We start from the raw sequence: 20363 nt of genomic DNA, 5'->3' as shown, positions 1-20363 counted from the left end.
AAGTGTTGTTATTTGAAATGGCAGTGAAATTGTTTACAAACATTCAACACTTTAAGATTTCATTTGAGTCAGTCGTTGGTTTTGTGTTTTTTTTAAGGGCTTGTGTGAGGTGTTGTGTTAAACGGGTTGAACGGGTTAGGGTGTTGCTGATGGCTGCGCGTTCCGTCCAATGGAACAGATCCACCCAGTGCGTAACAGCGCAATTAGGGACTTAACCAAACCTTCGCTGCACCCACAGCCACAGTCTGCCAGCGCCTCCTCAGCACACAGTCATGTCTGCATAGACTAGACTCTCCCAGCACGCACACACCCTGCCTGCCTGCCTGCCCGCCTTCCTGCCTTCCTGCCTGTCTGTCTGCCGACCGACCGACATACCCTCCAGCTCCGAGACTGACGATGACAGGAGTATTCGATCGCAAGGTCCCCAGCATCCGGACAGACATCCAGGGCGCTTTTCAGCACAGTATGCACCACCCGTCCCAGGAGTCTCCCACTCTCCCCGAGTCCACAGCCACGGACACGGGATACTACAGCTCGGCTGCTTCCCACCACGGCTACTGCTCGCCTTCGACTTACGGCAAAGCTCTGAACCCCTATCAGTACCAGTACCACGGAGTGAACGGATCTGCGGCCAATTACTCTGCCAAGGCTTACCCTGAATACAGCTACCCTAGCCATTACCACCAGTACGGCGCTTACAACAGGGCTCAGCCGCCCTGCAGCCAGCCAGGTAAGGCGCCTCCCCCCCATCCCCACCCCCACCCCCACCGCCGTGCACACGGACACTTTATGTTGTGAAGCCATCTTTCGTATTACGTGGTCACGGGCCATCTCTTCCCAAACCCCTATTTTCCCTTTCCTTCCCCCTCCCGTGTAGCGAGAGAAGCGAATCCCATCCGGACCTCCCACCCCTCTGACACTGCGCTGTTTTGGCCATTTTGCTTTGTGTGATCCACATCAATGCCGTGTGGGGGCATTTGGGACAAAATTCTGCTGGAAACCCAATATACCAGAGACACCGATCGACGGCTACAACTTGGAGGGGAACACGTTTAAAGAGTCGTTTGACCCCCAAACTATAGCGCGGCCGCGATCGCGAGTTTTGCCGTATTTTTTTTTTGAATTGTTGGGTTCAAAAGCCCGAAAGCGTTTCATTTCCCCCTCCAAAGTATTACAATTAAAAGCATCAAAACTCTGCATCTTGCGCTTCCCCCCCACCCCCCCACCCCACACCCCCACCCCCACCCCACGCCGTGTGAGAGTGCTGGAGGAGAGCGACGGGTTCGCTCTTTTAAATAAGAAAAAAAACAAATTAAAACCTGGATAGAGGGGAACATTTGCGATCGCGGGCGTTTTATTGAACGGAAGGGAAGAGTTTGTTTACGAGCAGAAAGACATCGCATGAGCGTAAACTGACAGCAACCCGTGTTTCTGGTTAAAATCGCTGCGGATTTTACGCAGAAAACCTTACAAGATCAGGGTTGTTGTTTTTTTTTCCATTGCAAATCCCGTCTATTTTTCTGGCTATTTCCCCGTTCCGCCCGATTGCATTTTTTTTCCTTCTGATAAACCGCCACAAAAGAGGGCGTTTAAATGTGACGGCCAGGGTCGGGCTTCAAAAACCAACGCGTGCATTTATTTATTTTTTTTCGTTTTGTTCGGGGGCGGGTTTTTTTTTTGTTGTTGTTGCAGAAAAAGAAATAGCCGAGCCCGAGGTGAGGATAGTAAACGGCAAACCCAAAAAGGTTCGCAAACCGCGGACCATCTACTCGAGTTTCCAGCTCGCAGCGCTGCAGAGGCGCTTCCAGAAGACACAGTACCTGGCGTTGCCAGAGAGAGCCGAGCTCGCAGCCTCCCTGGGACTCACCCAGACACAGGTAACCACACACACCACACACACACACACACACACACAGCTGGCAAAGTACAACTATATAAAAAAAAACACCATACTTTGTACACCAAACACAAAGTACAACTGTACACCAAACACACACACACACACACACAGAGAAAGAGAGAGAAAGCTGGCAAAGTACAACTATACACCAAACACACACACACACAGAGAGAAAGTTGGCAAAGTACAACTGTACACCAAACACACACACTCCACCACACACACACACCGGTGGATCCGCCCGCTGCAGAGTCTCTGTCATGCTTATTTGTTTTAGTAATAATAATAATAATGATAATAATGATGATAATGTCACTCAATCCGCCACTGTCTGTGGGACACTGCAGTGTGTAATTGGCTTCCGCGTTTCGCCCGCAAAATATACAGTCAATTCACTTTATAGTATATTCTGTGAAGCGCTTTGAGACGCCTCAACGACGTGATAATGCGCTATATCACATGCAAGGTTTATTATTATTATTATCATTATTATTAACGATGGGATGCGTCCAGTACTAGCAGCAATAGCGTGGGGTGGGGGCATTACCAATCGCACAGTCTGACCGGATCAGTAGAGCTTTCTGCAGAGAGAGCACGAAATCCCATCGCAAACCGCACCAAAGTGAAGGGGTCTCCGCAACAGCACTGAGCGCGGCTCTAAACATACAAACAGACGGCCAGCACAGATCTCACTCACACTGGATTTGGAGGCTGTAACCTCATTTAATCCTGCAGCCACATATTTACCCACGACTAAATAAGGAACTTTTTCCAAAAAAAAAGTGAATAATAATGCCCCGAACAGCAGGCTGTCTGTTTTCCCCGTTTCTCTTCGGTTTGCTGTGTGTGCGGTGTAACCGTCTATTGCAAACATCGCCATTCCCGTGGCTATTAATTTGTTCATCTGATTTTGATATGATCGGTCTTCACTTCCATCTGAGTGACCAGAGCAAACCTCTTCTCTGCCTCTTTTCCAACGTCCTTGAATGTCGATTGTGTTTTTTTTTAATTTTACGATTAGTTTTTAAAAAATCTGTTTAGAGGATCTCAAGGCAATTTACGAGGGGGTGGGGACTGCACCATATTACAATAAAGTCAATATTAACTATTTAATCATTCCCCCAAATATTAAAATCAAGCTTCTGTAACGAGATATTTTTCCTCTCAAAAGAAAATCGCCCGGGACAGCATCGACGTTTTGTCACGCTACTATTTATATTGCATTAAAAAATACATTGCAATGCATTTAATTTGGGGGCTTTTTTGGCTTTTAGAAATACTTGCTGTTAATTATTCCAGGTTGCTTGTTTATTTCAAACTACTATTTAATTGAATATCTGAATAAAAGTCACTCATCGCGGTCCAGTTTATTTCCAAACAAAACGGCCGAAGTAAAAAGCACATCGGGAATGGGATAAACAGATCCATTTATCAAAGCAAGTCGACAAAACCCTGCAGATTGATTTATGGGCTCGCTCTGCAATTCTTAAGCGACCATCTCCTTTGCCATTTCGCTGTGCTGTGATTTTTAGAGTGGTTTTAATATTAGCTATTTAAAAAAATACAATACTACAAAAATCTATGTCGATGCCATGACCCCGAGTTGCAGCTGTTTTATATTACTTATTAAAGTTGACCGATTGTTTCTCTCTCTCTCTCTCTCTCTCTCCCTCTCTCTCCTTCTCTCTTTCTCTCTCGCTGTATCTCAGGTTAAAATCTGGTTCCAGAACCGAAGATCGAAGATTAAGAAGATCATAAAGAGCGGAGAGATTCCTCCAGAGCACAGCCCGAGCTCCAGTGACCCCATGGCCTGCAACTCTCCCCAATCCCCTGCTGTTTGGGAATCTCACAACGTTTCCAGAGGTATTCACGTTCATCAGACCCCCAACCACACTCCATCTACCGCAGCCTACCTAGAAAACGCCAGCTCCTGGTATTCCAATCCCAGTTCCATCAATTCCCATCTGCAATCTACAAGCTCACTACACCATCCACTCGCTCTGGGATCCGGGACTATTTATTAACTTTTTTTAAAAAAAATGTTCCTAAATGGGCTGAATTGCACCAGCAAGCAGTGGAAATATGCAACAAATGCACATCTTGTTCAGTGGGGGAATGAGAAGGCAGAGAGTCTGATCTTGCATACACTGTGCGTGCAGCTCAATACATTTCAAAGAGAGAAAAGGATCTTTTTTTCCCCCCCCAATGGACGTCAGGGCAAACTTGGACACTTGTAAAAAGGTGCCTTTCACTTATAAGCTACCACCTCCAACTTTGCAGGACTTTTCAGTAACATGTATCACTGTACATACGTGTAGATAGTGGGATTAAACTGTATATTCTGTTTAAATAAAATTATTGACACTTCGGACAAAACAGTTGTCGATATTTTATTTGATAACATTGTGTTACCATTTAACTGAACGTATGCCATCTCCGTGCTCTTAAATTTAATATAGGGTTTGCGTAATATTTTATAGTTTGCTATGACACATCAGCGATGTGTGGACGAATTTGATACAAACAAATGGACGTCATAGAGTATTGTTTTATATGTTTTGTATTTGCAACAAAGAAATCGCAGTATTTATTAAAATCCAAGCCAAAAAGACTGTTTTTTTTAAAAAAAGTTGATACAATAAATCGGACTAACTGGAACTCTTGGTAACTGGATATTGTTGCAGATGACAATTTACGTGATCAAGTTAACTTCTTCATAAACAATTTTAGCCAACACTGTATTTAGGGACAGAAGTTTTTCATTTGTTTTCCTAGATTTTAAAAAAAGCAAAAAAGCTGTGAATGAATTCAACTGAGGCTGGATTTATTGCCGTGTTTGACCGAACAATTACTAGTTTTAGTGATATTTGCATGAACATGGAAGACAAATATGCCTTAGGGCAAAATAAAATGAAAGTTCCCGAACAAGAACATCCAGCGATCCACTCCACTGCAAGAATTACAAGGGCAAAAGTGCATAGTGCGTCTCTTTTCTCAGAGCCTTTTGTTATTAAGGTTGTTCATTTATGTGCTTTTATTTTAAACGTGAAAATACATTTCTATTTTTTTCAAACAGTAATACAACGTCTGGTTCGCCTTACTTAAACCGGCGTTTTCTGAAGTATGCTGGAAGTTGGAGGGCGATCTGATAGAAACCGAATGAATGTTACACACAAAAGCCGATTTCCATTGGTATTGTCAAGAAGTAACACGAGATAGAATCACTTGTGAGGATTTGCAATGCGTGCTGCATGATGAGTAAAGTAGTGGTGATATGTAAGTAGATATTACATCCATTTCGCGGAAGGTATTTTTTCTCTCTGTCTCTGAACAGGCTCCACGTCTATCAGAGATAACGCATTGAAGGGAAAGCAGTTAATTGACCAGATATGGGAGGTCAATGCGCCTTGGTCTGATGATTCCGAAGATGAGATATATATATTTGTCGGAAAATTAATAACGCTTTGTTTTGCTGCATCCTTTTGGGGGAAAACCTGACCTGGAACTGCGGTGGTGGTTGAGGGCTTACCTTTGATAGCTTATTGGTCACGATTTGTATAACGTACAATTGAATGGCAACCTTTGTGTCGCTAATCTATTCACGTTTCAGTCAGTAAAACAAAAAAAAGTAATACAAACTATTTATTGTAAGCACAACCGATTTTTTTTAATAACTGGAATGTTTTATTAAAATTGAAGATTGCTATTTTATTTGGCACTGATCCGGGCGGATTTGATGCAATTGACTCTTTGTTCCGTATAATCGTCCACATCCTTCATGTTTATTACATACGCTTCGCTGAAGTTGTACAAATGCAGAGACATGTCTGGAAGAATGTTCAATGTTATCCCAGCACCCCTGAACGCACCGAACGACAAGCTATTTAAACAAGTGTAAAACAGTAAAATAACAAGCAGCGTGCATGTAGTGGGGTGATTACTGGGGGAAATGTACAGACTGGGAGTTCGCCTTCGCAATATTGGTCTCTGCTGACTTTCTCCGTGAACCAGATGCACGTTGCAATTACCGTGGGTCAGAATCCAGGCAAATAAGCAACCGAGTCTATGTGCAATTGCTCAAGTTTGCTTCGTAAATTGTAAAGCGGATGTTGCAGACATTTTACTACCAATGAGACTTGTATAAATGTATTGCAGTGTAGTCTCATTACAAGCAGTTATTAGTGCAGTGCTTATTCTGATTAACGTTAACCAAACTTACAGCGAAACTATATTAATCGTGTGTACTGAATATTGTGACTGACTGTATCTATGTGAATTACCTAATACGTTGCCATGTCAGCGCACATGGGAAATGATACCTGATATCTGGGTAGGTTCCTGTTTGTCGAGGATGACATTTGATTTACGGTAACAAGCAAAAGATCGGATCCGGTAAAGTGCCACAATACATATGGCGAGATCCAGCTGCGGGCCAACTGAAGTTAAATGATTGCACAATAAAATTGGTGAACATCGCTCCAGGATTGGTAACCGCGGGGCAGCGTTGTAAAGCAGAGGGGGTGTGAATTGGAGGCTTAAACGTGAGCAATCGCGTACCTATCTCAAACGCTTTCCCGTCTGACTCTACAGGAAAAAGCTTGCAAAAGGGCTTCACCCAGTCCGGGGTGGGGGGGGGGAGGGGGTGCATTTGAGTCTTCTCGGTGGGACGGGGCTGGGCTTGGCTGTGTTGGGGTTTCTGGTAGCTGGCTCTCCCGGTGTCTGGCTGGCAGCCTCACCGCAGACTCTCTCGCTCTTTGTGTTGCCCACAATTAGCAGCTTTGAGTGGCAGAAAGGATCCAAGGGGGCGGCCGCCGAGATCACAGAGAGCCGCATTCCTGTGGGGGGTGTGGGGGTGGGGTGGGGGGGGGGAGGGGCAGCCCGGCTCCAGAGCCGGACCATTCCCGGCCAGAGCCCACCTCAACATACACACAGATGCATTCTGCTGCAGCAGAGAAAAAAAAATCTAAAAATAACACGTTGAGCTCCGTCCGCCAATCGTGCAGACAGGCAGAGCAGAGATGGCAGGGAGGCGGGAGGGAGGGAGAGAGGCACAAGTACACCCCACGACATCAATGCAAATACAATCCACACACACACATAAAGAACGCAACCACTCCTCACGCAAACATATACTGCAACTCCAAGGTCTGAAACTGTGCATATGCCACACATACACAAAACACATATGACACACACGCACACATACACACACAGAACCACCACCACCACCACAACAACATGCACGATTTGTATAGCGCCTTTCACGTCGGGAGGACGTCCACATGAACGCTCCTACTTTCTTTTTTTTAAAAAAAGTGGCTGTAAATACGTATCACAAAAGTGTGCCAAAATTACGTAAGGCTCTGTTATGCGCGCACGTCAAAATATTTCTTACTTACTCGCGTTTCGAATTCAGTTTAACTGTTAACATTGTTTTAGGTAAATTCAACAATTGAAAATATGCATTTTCTGAGGAGACAAATCCGATTTGGGATTAAGACTGTTTTTAGTTACACTGGAAAACACAGGGGCAAAGTGCCACAGAACCTTTTCTTTTCAGAAAACATATTTTTCTATGTAACAATACTTTCGTCGTCTTTAAAATCCGATCCAAATACACAAATAAAACTGCTGTGAAATCAGGCACACGTAACGCAATCAAGTGACACCGAAACAACACTGCCGTGTATTAGGTTATAGACTATTTACTGGTTCCCAAACCAGTGAAATTGGAAATAATTTGGCTCATCGTTTACTACTATGCAGTTGCTTTAAAAAAAAAGCCACGGGTAATATTCTACTTGTTGACGTTATTCAATCCGTTCAGCAATTGAGGCATTAAAGCTGTCATACCAGAACCCCCTTTTTAATTGTCAAGTTGCATGTCAAATCGAAACCCCGTTTCCCTGTAACTTGATACAATAGACAACAGCCCTTAAACCGAGATCTGTATGAATTGCAAGGCTTAAGTACTTAAGAATTACAGCGTTTTTGCACATTCTGGGGCGCGCAGATCCATCTAATAACTTTGGTCATATTTCATTAAACACTGACAACAAATGTACGGAAGCAGTGGGGCAGAATAAGCAAAGAGTAGCGATAAAAGACTGGGCAACATTAACCCACTCATGGCCAAAGTCTCCACTTAGCAAATCGTTGGGGTGGGGGCGGCGCATTGATTTCATATTGCTTTCCAAGCATTATCCACAAAATGGGTACATTGACTGTGAAAAGCATGTCCTATATGAAAGGTATTGCACATTTGCGGCTGGCAAATTTCTTTTTTGAGAATTAAACCATGAAATGGTATGCAGGGGATTATTTGCCCCCCAGCTACCTCTTTAAACCAATATGCCTGTAATTATAACTAGCTTCTCTGTGAAATAAGAGTTGAAAATGATTGTTAATACCTGTGGCAAATAAAATGATCAACAATACACGCGTTGAAGTGCCACTACAGTACACGGAAAAGAAGAGCTCAGAGATACGAGCAATTGATTCATTATACCCTTAACTCCTTGTGGAGAAAGAATACCAAATTGCTAAATTCTCCAACAAGCGCTGAATTCCGTTTATTATTCCCCCTTTTCCTTCCATTCATATCTGTTTTACTTCATCTTTGCTTCCACTTTCCCTCTGCCACCTCACCGCCTTTCTCTTTGTCTATCATTCTCCAATGCCCCCCCCCCACCCACCCCTCCACCTCTCCGCAGCCCCTCACCGCTAAACAACACCTTGAGATACCAAAGCTTATTTTTTTAAAAAACGTTGAGTAGACATGGGATTTTTAAAACCAGAGTTTTGCCCACAGTACTCAAATACGGTCCTTAAACGGCGGATTTATCAGTGAGAATTGTGTGCTGCGGGAAGGTCGGTGTCTAAAATCTTAGAGGGAGAGATTCTGACACCAAGACTGCGTCAAAGTCATAATACAATAATAACATACTCCACTGTTCACAGTACATTGACCGTCCACACAGAATATTGAGCATTGGGACAAATGGCCCCCCATCTTTCCGCAAAGCATATGAAAGGCGCAGTGCATTCAGACTAGCAGCTTCCAAAACAAATCCAACAGGCCCCGCATTAAACATAAAAGGTCAGTCAGTCTCTCACGTGGATCTCGCGTTGCAAGAATTTCTGAAGTTCAAGAATTGCGAATAAATTTTAGTTTTAGTGAGAATTGCATTTCAGTCTTTTGCATTGTGGAAAATTATTCAATTCTACGCCCTGTTAAAGTGAACATATAAATGTCCCCGAGGCAATATAGTGCTGTACATATTCCTTAATTCTAATACTGTACTGTTCAACACGAGCTTCTCTCCAGATTACTGCGTATGGCTTCTGCTCTGGGAACCGCAATGACAAAGAGATGTGCCCATTTCAACACAGCCTTCCAAACATATTATTAATTCAAACAAATGCAATTGTTATCACTATGATTAGGGCATGTCCCAGCTCACTGGTATTATCCGACACCGTGAACTCGCACTTCTCTGCCGCTACATGGATTACACTGGTGCATTTCATTCACGTTTCATGTTTATTTCTGCCTTGCTACTACAATTTCACCCGCTGAGCGCCCTTAGAATTAACATTGCGAATTTTCCACTCAGCAGCCATCTGCTCTGTACAAATAATGGCGAAATTAGCCCAACTGGACAGTTGCAGCGATGTAATACTGGGAGTAATTATCCCCAGTCTGGATTAAGATGCTATTATCATAATCTGGACATTTCCAATTACCTATAATTTGCAAAGATGCGCCGGTTCTTGATTACTGCAGTTTTATCAACCTAACCATCGCTAAACACTGGCGGTAATAACAGCTAATTTTGCTGGCAATATAAGAGATGGCGGGGTGTACAAATAATTTCACACCTGGATATGCTCACTCAACCGGAGGAGCTAAAGCTTCTGCCCTGATACACAGCAAAAAAAGATTTCCCAATCACTTATACACCGTGTTGGCAGTGATCTCTATTGGAACGGTATATGAGGTACTTCGAGCGGCCGTTTCAGGTATGTTTTTATGCACACTTTATTTTTAAAAAAAATTTGCATTTTTCTTTGGACTTCTCCGTATGCTATTATATAGACTAGATATTTAGTCACTATCGGGTGTTTATGCATCTTTTTTAAGGTGTTGGTTATGAACGCGTAAGAACTACAGCATATTTTCTGCAACCATTTCTGCAGAGCACAGAGAAGCCTTCGATTTTGTGAGCTTCTTTCTTGACGTCGATAGTTCGTAGGTGCAGCTACTTTCTGCTTAGAGGAATAAGGAGTGAGATCCGTCGGTTCAACGGGTGGGGGGGGGGGGGGGGTGGGGGAATATTTCTGATAAAAGTGAGCTCAGTTTCTGGAAACCACAAACACGATCCAATTTGGTCTGTTATGCCCGAGGCACAGTCATTGCACATATCTGGCTGCAGACAACCCTAGAAAATAGGGAGCATCTCGTAATAGCATTTCGGAGGCGACAGTTTCAAGGCTATCTCCACGATCTCATATCTATATACCTTGTAGAGAGATACAGGTACATGTGAGATGCATGTTTTATGCGGTAGGCAATTTATAATGCAAGGAGCGTGACAGATGAGGAATTTAACAATCACTATACTTAGGAAAATGCGCAAATAAGTATTAAAAATAAGGTCATGTGCCATTCATTATTTATTTTTTTATTGATTGGTTGATTGATTGATTGATTGATGAGTGATTGGTTGATTGATTGATTGATTCCTTGTACTGTTATTCCAACAGTCAATGCTGTAAACACAATTGTAGTAAAAAAAAGTCAACCAGGATAATAATCGTGAGAATACGGTTATCGTGTTTGGTGGATATATTTCGCATTGTGTGGTTTATATTCGGAATGTAACTGAGATGACAGGTTCCGTGTTTTATCTCAAGCTTTTACAAACTACAGTGAATATTTCACGCGCTGTGAGGTTGACTGTAGATGTTTGTAATTTTAACTGTCTGGGTTGTAACAAGAGGCCAATTTAGCCAGTTATATTAAATAATCTTTTGCCTTAAAAAAAATCTTTATGTTAAGGCGATAAAGGGCAGATAACATGCTGGACTTGAACTAACTGCTTTCCACTAGGTGAAATGAAACGACAGATTGAGCCTTGTTCTGGCTTCGGCAGACAGTCTGGTGGTCGTTACACACACAACTTCCGCTTTTTGCGCCCTTCCAAAATGTATCCAACAAAATGCATTTGTGTGCGCGAAATTGGTGAATATCTAAATCCTAAACAATGTACGTCCAGCATTATTCTCCCCCTGTCTTACACAGACGCCACGCGGTTTATCCGTCTGTCATCCGATTTAGCCGACTTTGTCATTTTAGGACAATTGTATATCAATGACCGGTACAGACCGAAAAATCAGCCCCGGGACCGACAGACATTGCAGGGACAGAGCTGAGAGGTGGTGAAAGTATTCCAGATGGATAAACGACCCCAAAGCGGGGGATGGCGGAGGGGGTTTGGTGGTGGTGGTGGGGGGGGGGGGGTATGAAATACTCGGGGGATGTGCGGGGTCCGTTACACTTTCCCAACACTGTCCAATGTCACCCAGCGGCGAGCTCACCTCACCTCACTTCACCCACCCACCCACCCAGCCACCCACCCAAACACCCACACACCCACCCAAACACCCACCCACCCACCCAGCCACCCACCCAAACACCCAGCCACCCACCCAAACACCCACCCACCCACCCAAACACCCACACACCCAAACACCCACACACCCACCCAAACACCCACACACCCACCCACCCAGCCACCCACCCAAACACCCACACACCCACCCAAACACCCAGCCACCCACCCAAACACCCACACACCCACCCAAACACCCACACACCCAAACACCCACCAACCCAGCCACCCACCCAAACACCCACCAACCCAGCCACCCACCCAAACACCCACCCACCCACCCACCCAGCCAGTGCGCCGTGCAGGCAGAGCCCGCCAGCCAGGATCAACCAAATACGCGTCCAGTCCCCCGCCCAACCCGAATCAAAGCTCTACTATTATTTTCGCCGCCTGCTGTACATGCCCGTGGTGAATTTAAAGCACTCTGGCCAAACACGAGGGGGCAAGACACTTATTTTTCACGAAAAGAAAGACAGCACATTGACGAGAGGAGTAATTCGGACTCCGTTGAAGTGAAAGCGCAGTCGAGACCTATTAGTTTTGTGCAGATCACTAGTTTGGCTGCAGACTAACTTTGAATTCTAATGCGGCCACATTCACTATGGAAACCTGGAATTCGCAAAACTGATAGATACAGGTTACAATGTGTGTTCTTTGCTGAGGAGGTGAGGGAAAGTGAAACATATGCTGCCACAAAGAGTATTGAACATTTCCCATATGGTTCCTTTCCAATGTCTCATAAAAACATAAATTCAAATAACATTAATGCTTATCGCGAGGACATCAAAATAGCATCTCCAAGTTGGTTTGCACAGGCGAGGATTGTGAGGAGGCCGAGGACTGTGCTCAGCAATACATTCTACACTATAGCTGCAGGATTGCACAGTGTGTGTAATTCCCACTTTATCGGAAGATTGCCTCGTGGATTCATTCACCCTTGCAAATCGACGGCCAATTTATCAGACAAGTGCAAGTTAAGATTATGTTTCAAGGCGAAAGCGCGTTCAGGCCAATGCAGACACTATTTGATTCATAATCTGCAAACGATATCAGATGATTTTCTTGAACGAACTGAAACATTTTTATAAACTATATCCCCATACTTTTACACTGTGCGGTTTATTGGAAAATGCATTATTTAAGTTTTTCATTTGAATGCCGACAGACCGACAGACCGACAGACCGACAGACAGACAGACAGACAGACAGACAGACAGATAGATAGATAGATAGATAGATAGATAGATAGATAGATAGATAGATAGATAGATAGATAGATAGATAGATAGATAGATAGATAGATAGATATTGTCACATTAATCTATGCATTTTCAAAGCATTGACATTTGTGTCTACAGCATTTCTCAAGACAGATTCTTATGTGTTTAAAAAATGCGTAGAATCAAACAGATATACAGTATTACATAGAGGGAAGCGTATTTATTAAAGAGTCCTCTGCACTGGCAGATAAGCAGCTTTGTAAGGAAATGGGTCGGTATTATACCATTCTCATTATTTTCTGTTCACTGTGTTAAAATACAGGTGCAAGCATTTCCCCTATGTCATATGGAGCTGTATTAATACTGCATGTATTTATACAATAAGCCTCAAACTGGTTGATAATTTGACTAATGTTTTCGGGTGAGGAGGGGGGGTGTCTGGATGCACATTAATACAAAGAGCATTAAATAACTCTGAAATCTGCGTCAGTCAATTTTTTAAAAAGTGTATACAAAATTCTACCCATTAAGATTTGTATGTATTCCTTAATGATGAGAACTAATCTACTCCTGATAGGTTTTTTTTCGCACCATTTTCCATTTACGCTTTTAAATGATCTCTCAATTTAATATCTGCACAAAAGTCTTTTTTTCTTTTTAAAATTCACGCATGAGTCATTTATTGAAAGCAGAAAGGAGCTTTGCATATTTAAACAAAATGTGTAACAACTACACACACTTAAGGCAGCAATTTGTGTTGGCTGATCTCTTTTTTGTTCTTTTAAAGTTTGGCACACTCACAGGGAATCGATATAAGAAACCTCTTTAATTGGTTTATGGATAACGCGAATGTCTATCCTCTCTCTCTCTCTCTCTTTCGCTTTCTTTTGTTTCACCCTCCTTCCCGAATCTAAATAAAGATAGCTTTTCAGTATTAAAAGTGGAAGAAAATTACATGTAATTATCTTTGACTATAAAAACGCTGTAATCAGCGGGCTACATCAAAAATTACCCTAATTATGACCGCTTTCTATGATGGTCTAAAGCTCTTCTCGTAGATAATACCGTAAATTGTCCCAAATATCAGCTTTAAATTGGTCGCGGCTGCAGCTGGAGGTTTTTGTTAAGTATTGATCGTGTTGGGTTTTGCATTAGATGTTCCCAGCTCGCGAAAAAAAATCCGTCGACATTGCGAGCGGTGTAGTAGGTCCATTAGAGGAGATCAGGACACTGTCTGATAATAGAGCTGTGTAATTCACTTCCTTGGTTGGTAAGAAGTATGCAACTGTATGTTGGTAAGTAATAATCGTTTTGTGTATCCTGCAGTGACTGTCATTTGGGAATCTTTACATGGTTTCTTATCAATGCTGATCAATGTTCAAGTGTCAAAGGCGCTGTCAATTATAAAGCATGTACCTGGGTCTGTAGTACTAAATCACCAGTGATTCCTGCGGCCTATCTTTGAGGATTTGTAATTAATATTCATTCGAGAATTCAATAATCATTATTAGTGTATACATTTACATTATTGTCACCAGTTTTCCACCGAGAGGCGATATAATATGCGATGCAAATCTTAAATGAATCTGAGTTAGTAAGGAATGGTTTAGTAATTGTTCAGCAATTGATTTATGTGCGGGAGCAAAACAACATGTTTCATAAGGTTTAATGGCATTTTTTAATTAGGCTGAATAGTTTCATTTATAAGCAGCGCAAAGCAAAGCGATAGAGCAGCAGACTTTAGGTATACAGATGGCGTATTTGTTTAATGACCATTAATTGTGAATATGTGACATTCCCGACCTGGAGTTTCAGACCCCCCCACCACCCCCCCCCCCCCCCCCCCCCCAATTTAAATGAGATTCTGTGAATTCATGGATACAATATGAAAACAAACCATGCCCCTCCCCCCCAAAAAACAGCTTTTATTAAGCGCTGCCAAAATGTCCTATTAGTGATTGTCATTGTCAGGAATGCATGTTTAAACAGGGGAAACTGCGAGACATTTTGGCGTTTTTGTGATTTATTACTCAGTATGAAAGAGACATAAAACATATAAACTATATACAACTAAAAATGAAACAATATATACATACAGCTTGTCTTTATATATGACTCCAGTGCGTCTTAGCATCGCCAACCATGTTGTGTTTTTGTTTTAAAAAATCAGCATAAAATCTTCCACTTTGCATTGGCATTTTGTGGTCATTGAAATTGGATGGATCTATGGAGACTGTGGCGACTCCTTTATAATGTCCTATTGTCACCAGCCAGGTCGTCCTTTATCGCTGACTGTCAGTCTCTTTTAACATTGGATCTTAGTAACTAAAATAGTTGCTGGATCTCCCATCCATCATGGCACCCTGGGCATGTGGGCACTGTGAAACTATGGGGTTCTCTCTCACCCCATTGAGGTCTGTCCATTGAGAATTTCTGGCCTCGGATTGTCACATCATCTGCCTTTGCATGGTGTCCTGGTGAGTCGAGGAGTACCAGGGAGAATACCCAGCCATGTAGCTGTTGGGGTTCATGTTAACACCTTTGGTCGAAACTGAGATATCCCACACGGGTGGGACGACTGGTGAACGAGGGGACAGAGCGGCGGATCCAGGCACTGGGTCACTCTCGTGGGGATTACCTCCCTGTTTTAGTAACTTCTTAAACTTGGAGCGTTTGTTCTGGAACCAGATCTTCACCTACAGTAGGACGAAAAAGAAAACACAGGCTTAACTCTCATGTTGATGGCCGATTTTTATTACTAACAAGTATTTCGCGTCGGCCAAGTCAACAATGTTGACGTCGAAAATGGTTGGATTAAGGCACTGACTGTAATCTGGAACCAAACATCGAATCAGGGAAGTTAGGGGGAAAAGGTAAAAAAAAAACATGTTAGTGGAACAGCTAAGTGGAGTGTTGTACTAATTCATTCGGGATAAAGGCATGAACCAATTTCAGTTCAATCACAGCCAGTTTGGGATCCTTCCAAACATAAATGTAATGGGAATATTATTGTGTTGACGCACCACTCTACGGCGTTTAGTTAACTGTGTCTATCGCGGCATGTAAAAACATATGTATTTTTTCTCGCTGGCAAAGAAGGAATTCCACTCCCTTTCAAAAAGTGTCTGGGAATTCTTCAAAAGTAAATAATGTTGCAAAATACATCATTTGAGACAATTATTTCCTCTCTAGATTGCAATCATAAATGTTTAGAAAAGCTAGAATGGAATAATATGTGTAATGATTACGTATGAAACCTTGGGTGGAGACATTTCTATGTCTTTTCACTAACTTACATTTGCCAGTTTGATATTCAGATAATCAGAAAAGTAATAGACTCACATGTCTCACATTCCTCAAAATTACTGAACTTTATTAAAATTGTTTAAACATGTCAAACTGAATGAATGAGATGTAAGATATACATAACAATATGAAGGTGACTAGTAGAATGAGACGGCTTAAGTTGTCCAAAGTTTAAATAAACTTGAAATTTCAGTTTTGGATTAAACTGGATGTATTAATCTAGAAATATCTGAAAGGCGCCTGATTCATTTTCAATTACAGTTATATTAAGTTACCAGAATCATCATACTTTTAAAACGTTTACTGCAGCATAGCTAACGCAAAGCTATCAGAAACTTGTAACTTTTCCACAAGATTGCCTGTTGGTTACTATATTTAAAATTACTGGCTCCATATTTGAAATTTGTTTCTTTAGTTTTTATTATTAAGTACCAGAGCTGCGCAAATTAATATTTAAATTTTATTTCTCACCAGAATTTCTTTCAATATTTTAATAAGGAAAGTAGCTCATCAATATTGGTTTTCTTATGTGAGTTTCTTCCCAAAATAAACAAGCAAAACGTTATTGGTCTCGAACTGGAAACCTTAGGTTTGACCAAGCAGAAAAAATGTGCAGCGCAGCCAAAGACAAGTACTGAATAAATCCTGATAAACACTATTCACAGAGAGAGAGAGAGAGAGCGAAGTGAATAATGCAGCACAAAGCACCGACTTAAGCATATTGTATTTTATATCCCCGCCATTGGGTGACGATTCAAAAACAAGTATAGAAGACATATCCTGCAATAAAACATCAGTTAGGAAACTTTAGATATGTTTATATTTGAAAATTTGAAACAAATCAGCTAATTTATCAGTGAGCAATGTTCTTGCGTTAGCTATTTCTGCCAACATGTCTAATGCCCAATAATACTTGTTCTGTGGTTTTTAGACTAGTTACATTAGATTTTCATTGTTAATGTATGCTGACCTTAAACGCATTTTTTTGTATTTTATACTATTGTTAGTAGAACAGCTAAGTGGAGTGTTGTAGTAATTCAGTTTCTAATATTTTTAGATGTTTATATTTAATAAGCATTTTGGATGTTTAGATTTAATAAGTATTTTTATATTTTTATTTTATATCGAAGTATTTGTACTCCAGAAATACTTAAGGAAATGAAGAACTATTAGAATTCACTGATTCCTTTCCTTAAAGTATTTGTGGAGTGGAAACCAGGGTAAATAATGCACATTTATTTGGTAAGGTTGAAGAGCTACTTCACAGAGAGAGTTTTGATTGGCCCAGAGTAGTTATTAAATCCGGAATAAAACCTCTGATCTGCTATGTTGAGATTTGTCATTGTTCTGGAGCTCAGGACTGCTGTGGATTCAAGAAAGTCACTAAAAACAATTGAAATGAATTCAGAAGCGAATCAAAACCGAACACACATCTTGACCTCAATAATCCTACTGCCACAATACACTCAGATGTATGCGTTTATCCGAGGCTTAAAACAAGCCAGCACATATTTCAGTCGGGATAAACGAACACCCACTGGCCATTATTGTCTAACTTTTAAAAATATTGCACTAAATCGTACATAGTCTGAACAGCAGGAGTAATTAAAGTTATTCGACATCCGTCGCCGCCTTTCTTAACCTTTGTTTCAACATAAGCAGAATGTAATTGCGTTCATTTTAAGGCCAGTGCTCAACCACGGGACAAACCCCGAGTGGATCTTCACGTGATCTTTATAAAGGTTCAATCACATCTATGAGACCAGAAAATACAGATGACCCTCTATTTCTGTTGTGTGGCCATATTCGAGATTCACTAAACATATTATAAATACCTCGAGCTCTATAAACAAAAGACAAGCAAACGTGTAAGTTGTAACTCGGTCATTGCATATGTGCTGTGTGCTTGACCAGTTTGCACTAAAGACTATAAGTTCATTGTGGATTTATATTGATTCTTTTTAAAACTATTATAATCTTGCGGAACAAATTTTCTGCATCTCCCATATGTACAGCAGAAATCATGACTTCTAAACAAATGGCAACAAAGCTGTTAGTTTCACTGCAAGCAACATGCGAGGGGGGAATCGAAATGAGCGTGTGTTTAATTACGACAACAAAAAGAAAGTACCACAAAATTATTCGTGTTAAAATACGTTGTAGAAAATCTAAAGTGTGTGATTAGATATTTCCATGTAATCCAAGTTGATCCCAGTAACGAAATTACGGGCATATGATGCTTTTAAAGATACAGTTGGCATCTGCTATAATAACACACAGATAGCACACAGACCCTGTTGAAAAATACGTTTGTTTTTATGAAATCGTCACTTGGACTTTGGGAAGAGGGACTGAGCAAGTTAATGTGTCCGTTTCATCTTAGCCATTTCATTTAATGCGATGCCTGTAAAAAAATAAAATAAAATAACGCGTGCAGCCTCTACGACGTCGGTTCGTTAAAGTAGAGCATCTATGCAACTGGATTTTCATAGTATTGCAGCCAAATGTAACTTTGCGTATCTAAGATAGGTCACGAGAAAGGCTAAAGTCCGCAGTGTGAGTGGGGTGCTCTACCTGTGTCTGTGTGAGTCCCAGCGAGGCGGCCAGCTCAGCCCTCTCGGGCAAAGCCAGATACTGTGTCTGCTGGAAACGGTGGTTTAGCGCCTGCAGCTGTAGACTTGAATAGATAGTGCGAGGTTTGCGGATCTTTTTTCCTTTCCCATTAAAACGGATCTCCCCGTTTTCAATCACCGTTGTCTTCTGCGGCTCTGCAAAACAAGGATATGTACTGTAGACGATGCAGATATCTTGCGTGAACCCCCAAACATCCGCAGCTCATTCCTTAACCCACCTCAACGCATATACCCTTCCTCTGCAAGTTTCTCGGGGGTTAAGGAGACATCTTGACGGATGTTTTAGAAACAGGAACAACTAACTTCTGAAACAATCTAACATGGCAAAAAATTCAGAGTTCCATTATTTCAGCCCTCTGGCAAACTACAATCAGAAACATGCAGAGTAGAACTAACGAGTCCGAAAAAANGCAATTTAACAACTACATATAATCACAAAAACTTTGATGCTTTATACCATTTAATGGACGAAAAAGGACGAGAGCCTGGAGCACGTTACCGACAGGAGATCAGATCGGATTTAAAAAAAAGTGAGGGAACGAGCAATGTCAGTTTTGATGTACCACTTTGGGTTTACTGTTCTTTGTTGAAAATTTGGACTCTTACCCACCCCCCCCCCCCCCCCACACACACACACACAGGCACAGTTAACAACAAATAAATGAGGCAATATGGATAAGTCGAATAAAGCTGACTGAACTGTCAATGTGAACCCGGCCAAATACAGCAAGAGTGCAGAAGTCGAGCGGGAGGTTTGAGGGAAAGATCTGCAGAGCAGAGGATGTCGAAAACAAACCGAAATCGAAACATGGCGAAGAACAAAGTCAGCGACACAAAACCATGAACGCGGTAGTCAGTGTGTGCTGTGCGCCCCACCGGAGGGTAACGCGGTTGAATCGAGAGGGAAGACTGAAAGGCCGAGTGTGGATGGCTCCCAGTGCAGCTGTGCACTCACCTGTCTCGTCTAAGCGCGTCTGGTTGCCAGTGTTGTTGCTGTGGTAGGACTGCAGGTAAGGGCTGTGATGAGAGTGACTCACGTAGGGATAAGGCATGGATCTGTTATACGTGTTGGCTGCCGGGTACGAGCTGTCGTGCTGATGTGAGTGTCCTCCTGAATGCAGGCAGTGCACCGGGTAGTGACCGGGAGCCATGGCCGGAGAGCCCTGCTGGGACTGCTGGCCAAACTCCATGAAGGCAGACTTAGAGTCCGGAGCTTCCAACCCGTCAGCCATCGTAGTCATGGTCATTATAAAACTTCAACTGGAGGAGCTCTTAAAGGCGAAGTGCTCTTTTTTTTATGAAGAGGGGGTAAGTCTTCGGAGGAGAAAGCGTGGGCCGCGTTCGCTCCAGGTTATTGGGGAAGGGAGGAAGGGAAGGAAGGAAGGAAGGAAATGAGGAAGGAAGGGGGCTGTGTGGGGATTGGCGGCGGGGGCTGGGGTTGAGGTTGGTTTGTAGGTTGGGTTCCGCTGAAGTTGGGGCTCCGCTGTGAGACTCGGCGCAGACGGTGTGCGATGTGCCACAAGTCGAATGGTTTGTCTCCAAAGGGCAGCGGCTCCTGATTGGTCATCTCCGCGCCTCCTCGTCATCCTCCCGCAGCCCCCGGGTCCGGCGAGCACAGGGTTAACCCGCA

At 42.5% G+C, this 20363-nt stretch overlaps 2 protein-coding genes across 2 annotated transcripts; one reads left to right on the top strand and one right to left on the bottom strand.

Annotated features, from left to right (window-relative positions):
- Positions 1-249: 249 nt before the first annotated feature.
- Positions 250-4268, top strand: dlx5a (distal-less homeobox 5a). The gene is made up of 3 exons (XM_007904751.2): positions 250-730; positions 1693-1877; positions 3610-4268. Exons 1-3 carry the CDS (start codon positions 397-399, stop codon positions 3922-3924), a joined length of 834 nt encoding a protein of 277 aa, XP_007902942.1. The 5' UTR covers positions 250-396; the 3' UTR covers positions 3925-4268.
- Positions 4269-14720: 10452 nt separating this feature from the next.
- Positions 14721-20139, bottom strand: dlx6a (distal-less homeobox 6a). The gene is made up of 3 exons (XM_007904752.2): positions 19689-20139; positions 18675-18868; positions 14721-15490 (listed from the first exon to the last, which is right to left on the bottom strand). Exons 1-3 carry the CDS (start codon positions 19978-19980, stop codon positions 15242-15244), a joined length of 735 nt encoding a protein of 244 aa, XP_007902943.1. The 5' UTR covers positions 19981-20139; the 3' UTR covers positions 14721-15241.
- Between the last annotated feature and the right edge of the window lie 224 nt (positions 20140-20363).

Source organism: Callorhinchus milii, unplaced genomic scaffold (genome assembly GCF_018977255.1).
Source record: "Callorhinchus milii isolate IMCB2004 unplaced genomic scaffold, IMCB_Cmil_1.0 Scaffold2, whole genome shotgun sequence".
Classification (NCBI taxonomy): Eukaryota; Metazoa; Chordata; class Chondrichthyes; order Chimaeriformes; family Callorhinchidae; genus Callorhinchus; species Callorhinchus milii.
Note: the sequence above shows the minus strand (reverse complement) of the source record. Positions and strands in the feature narration are given on the sequence as shown.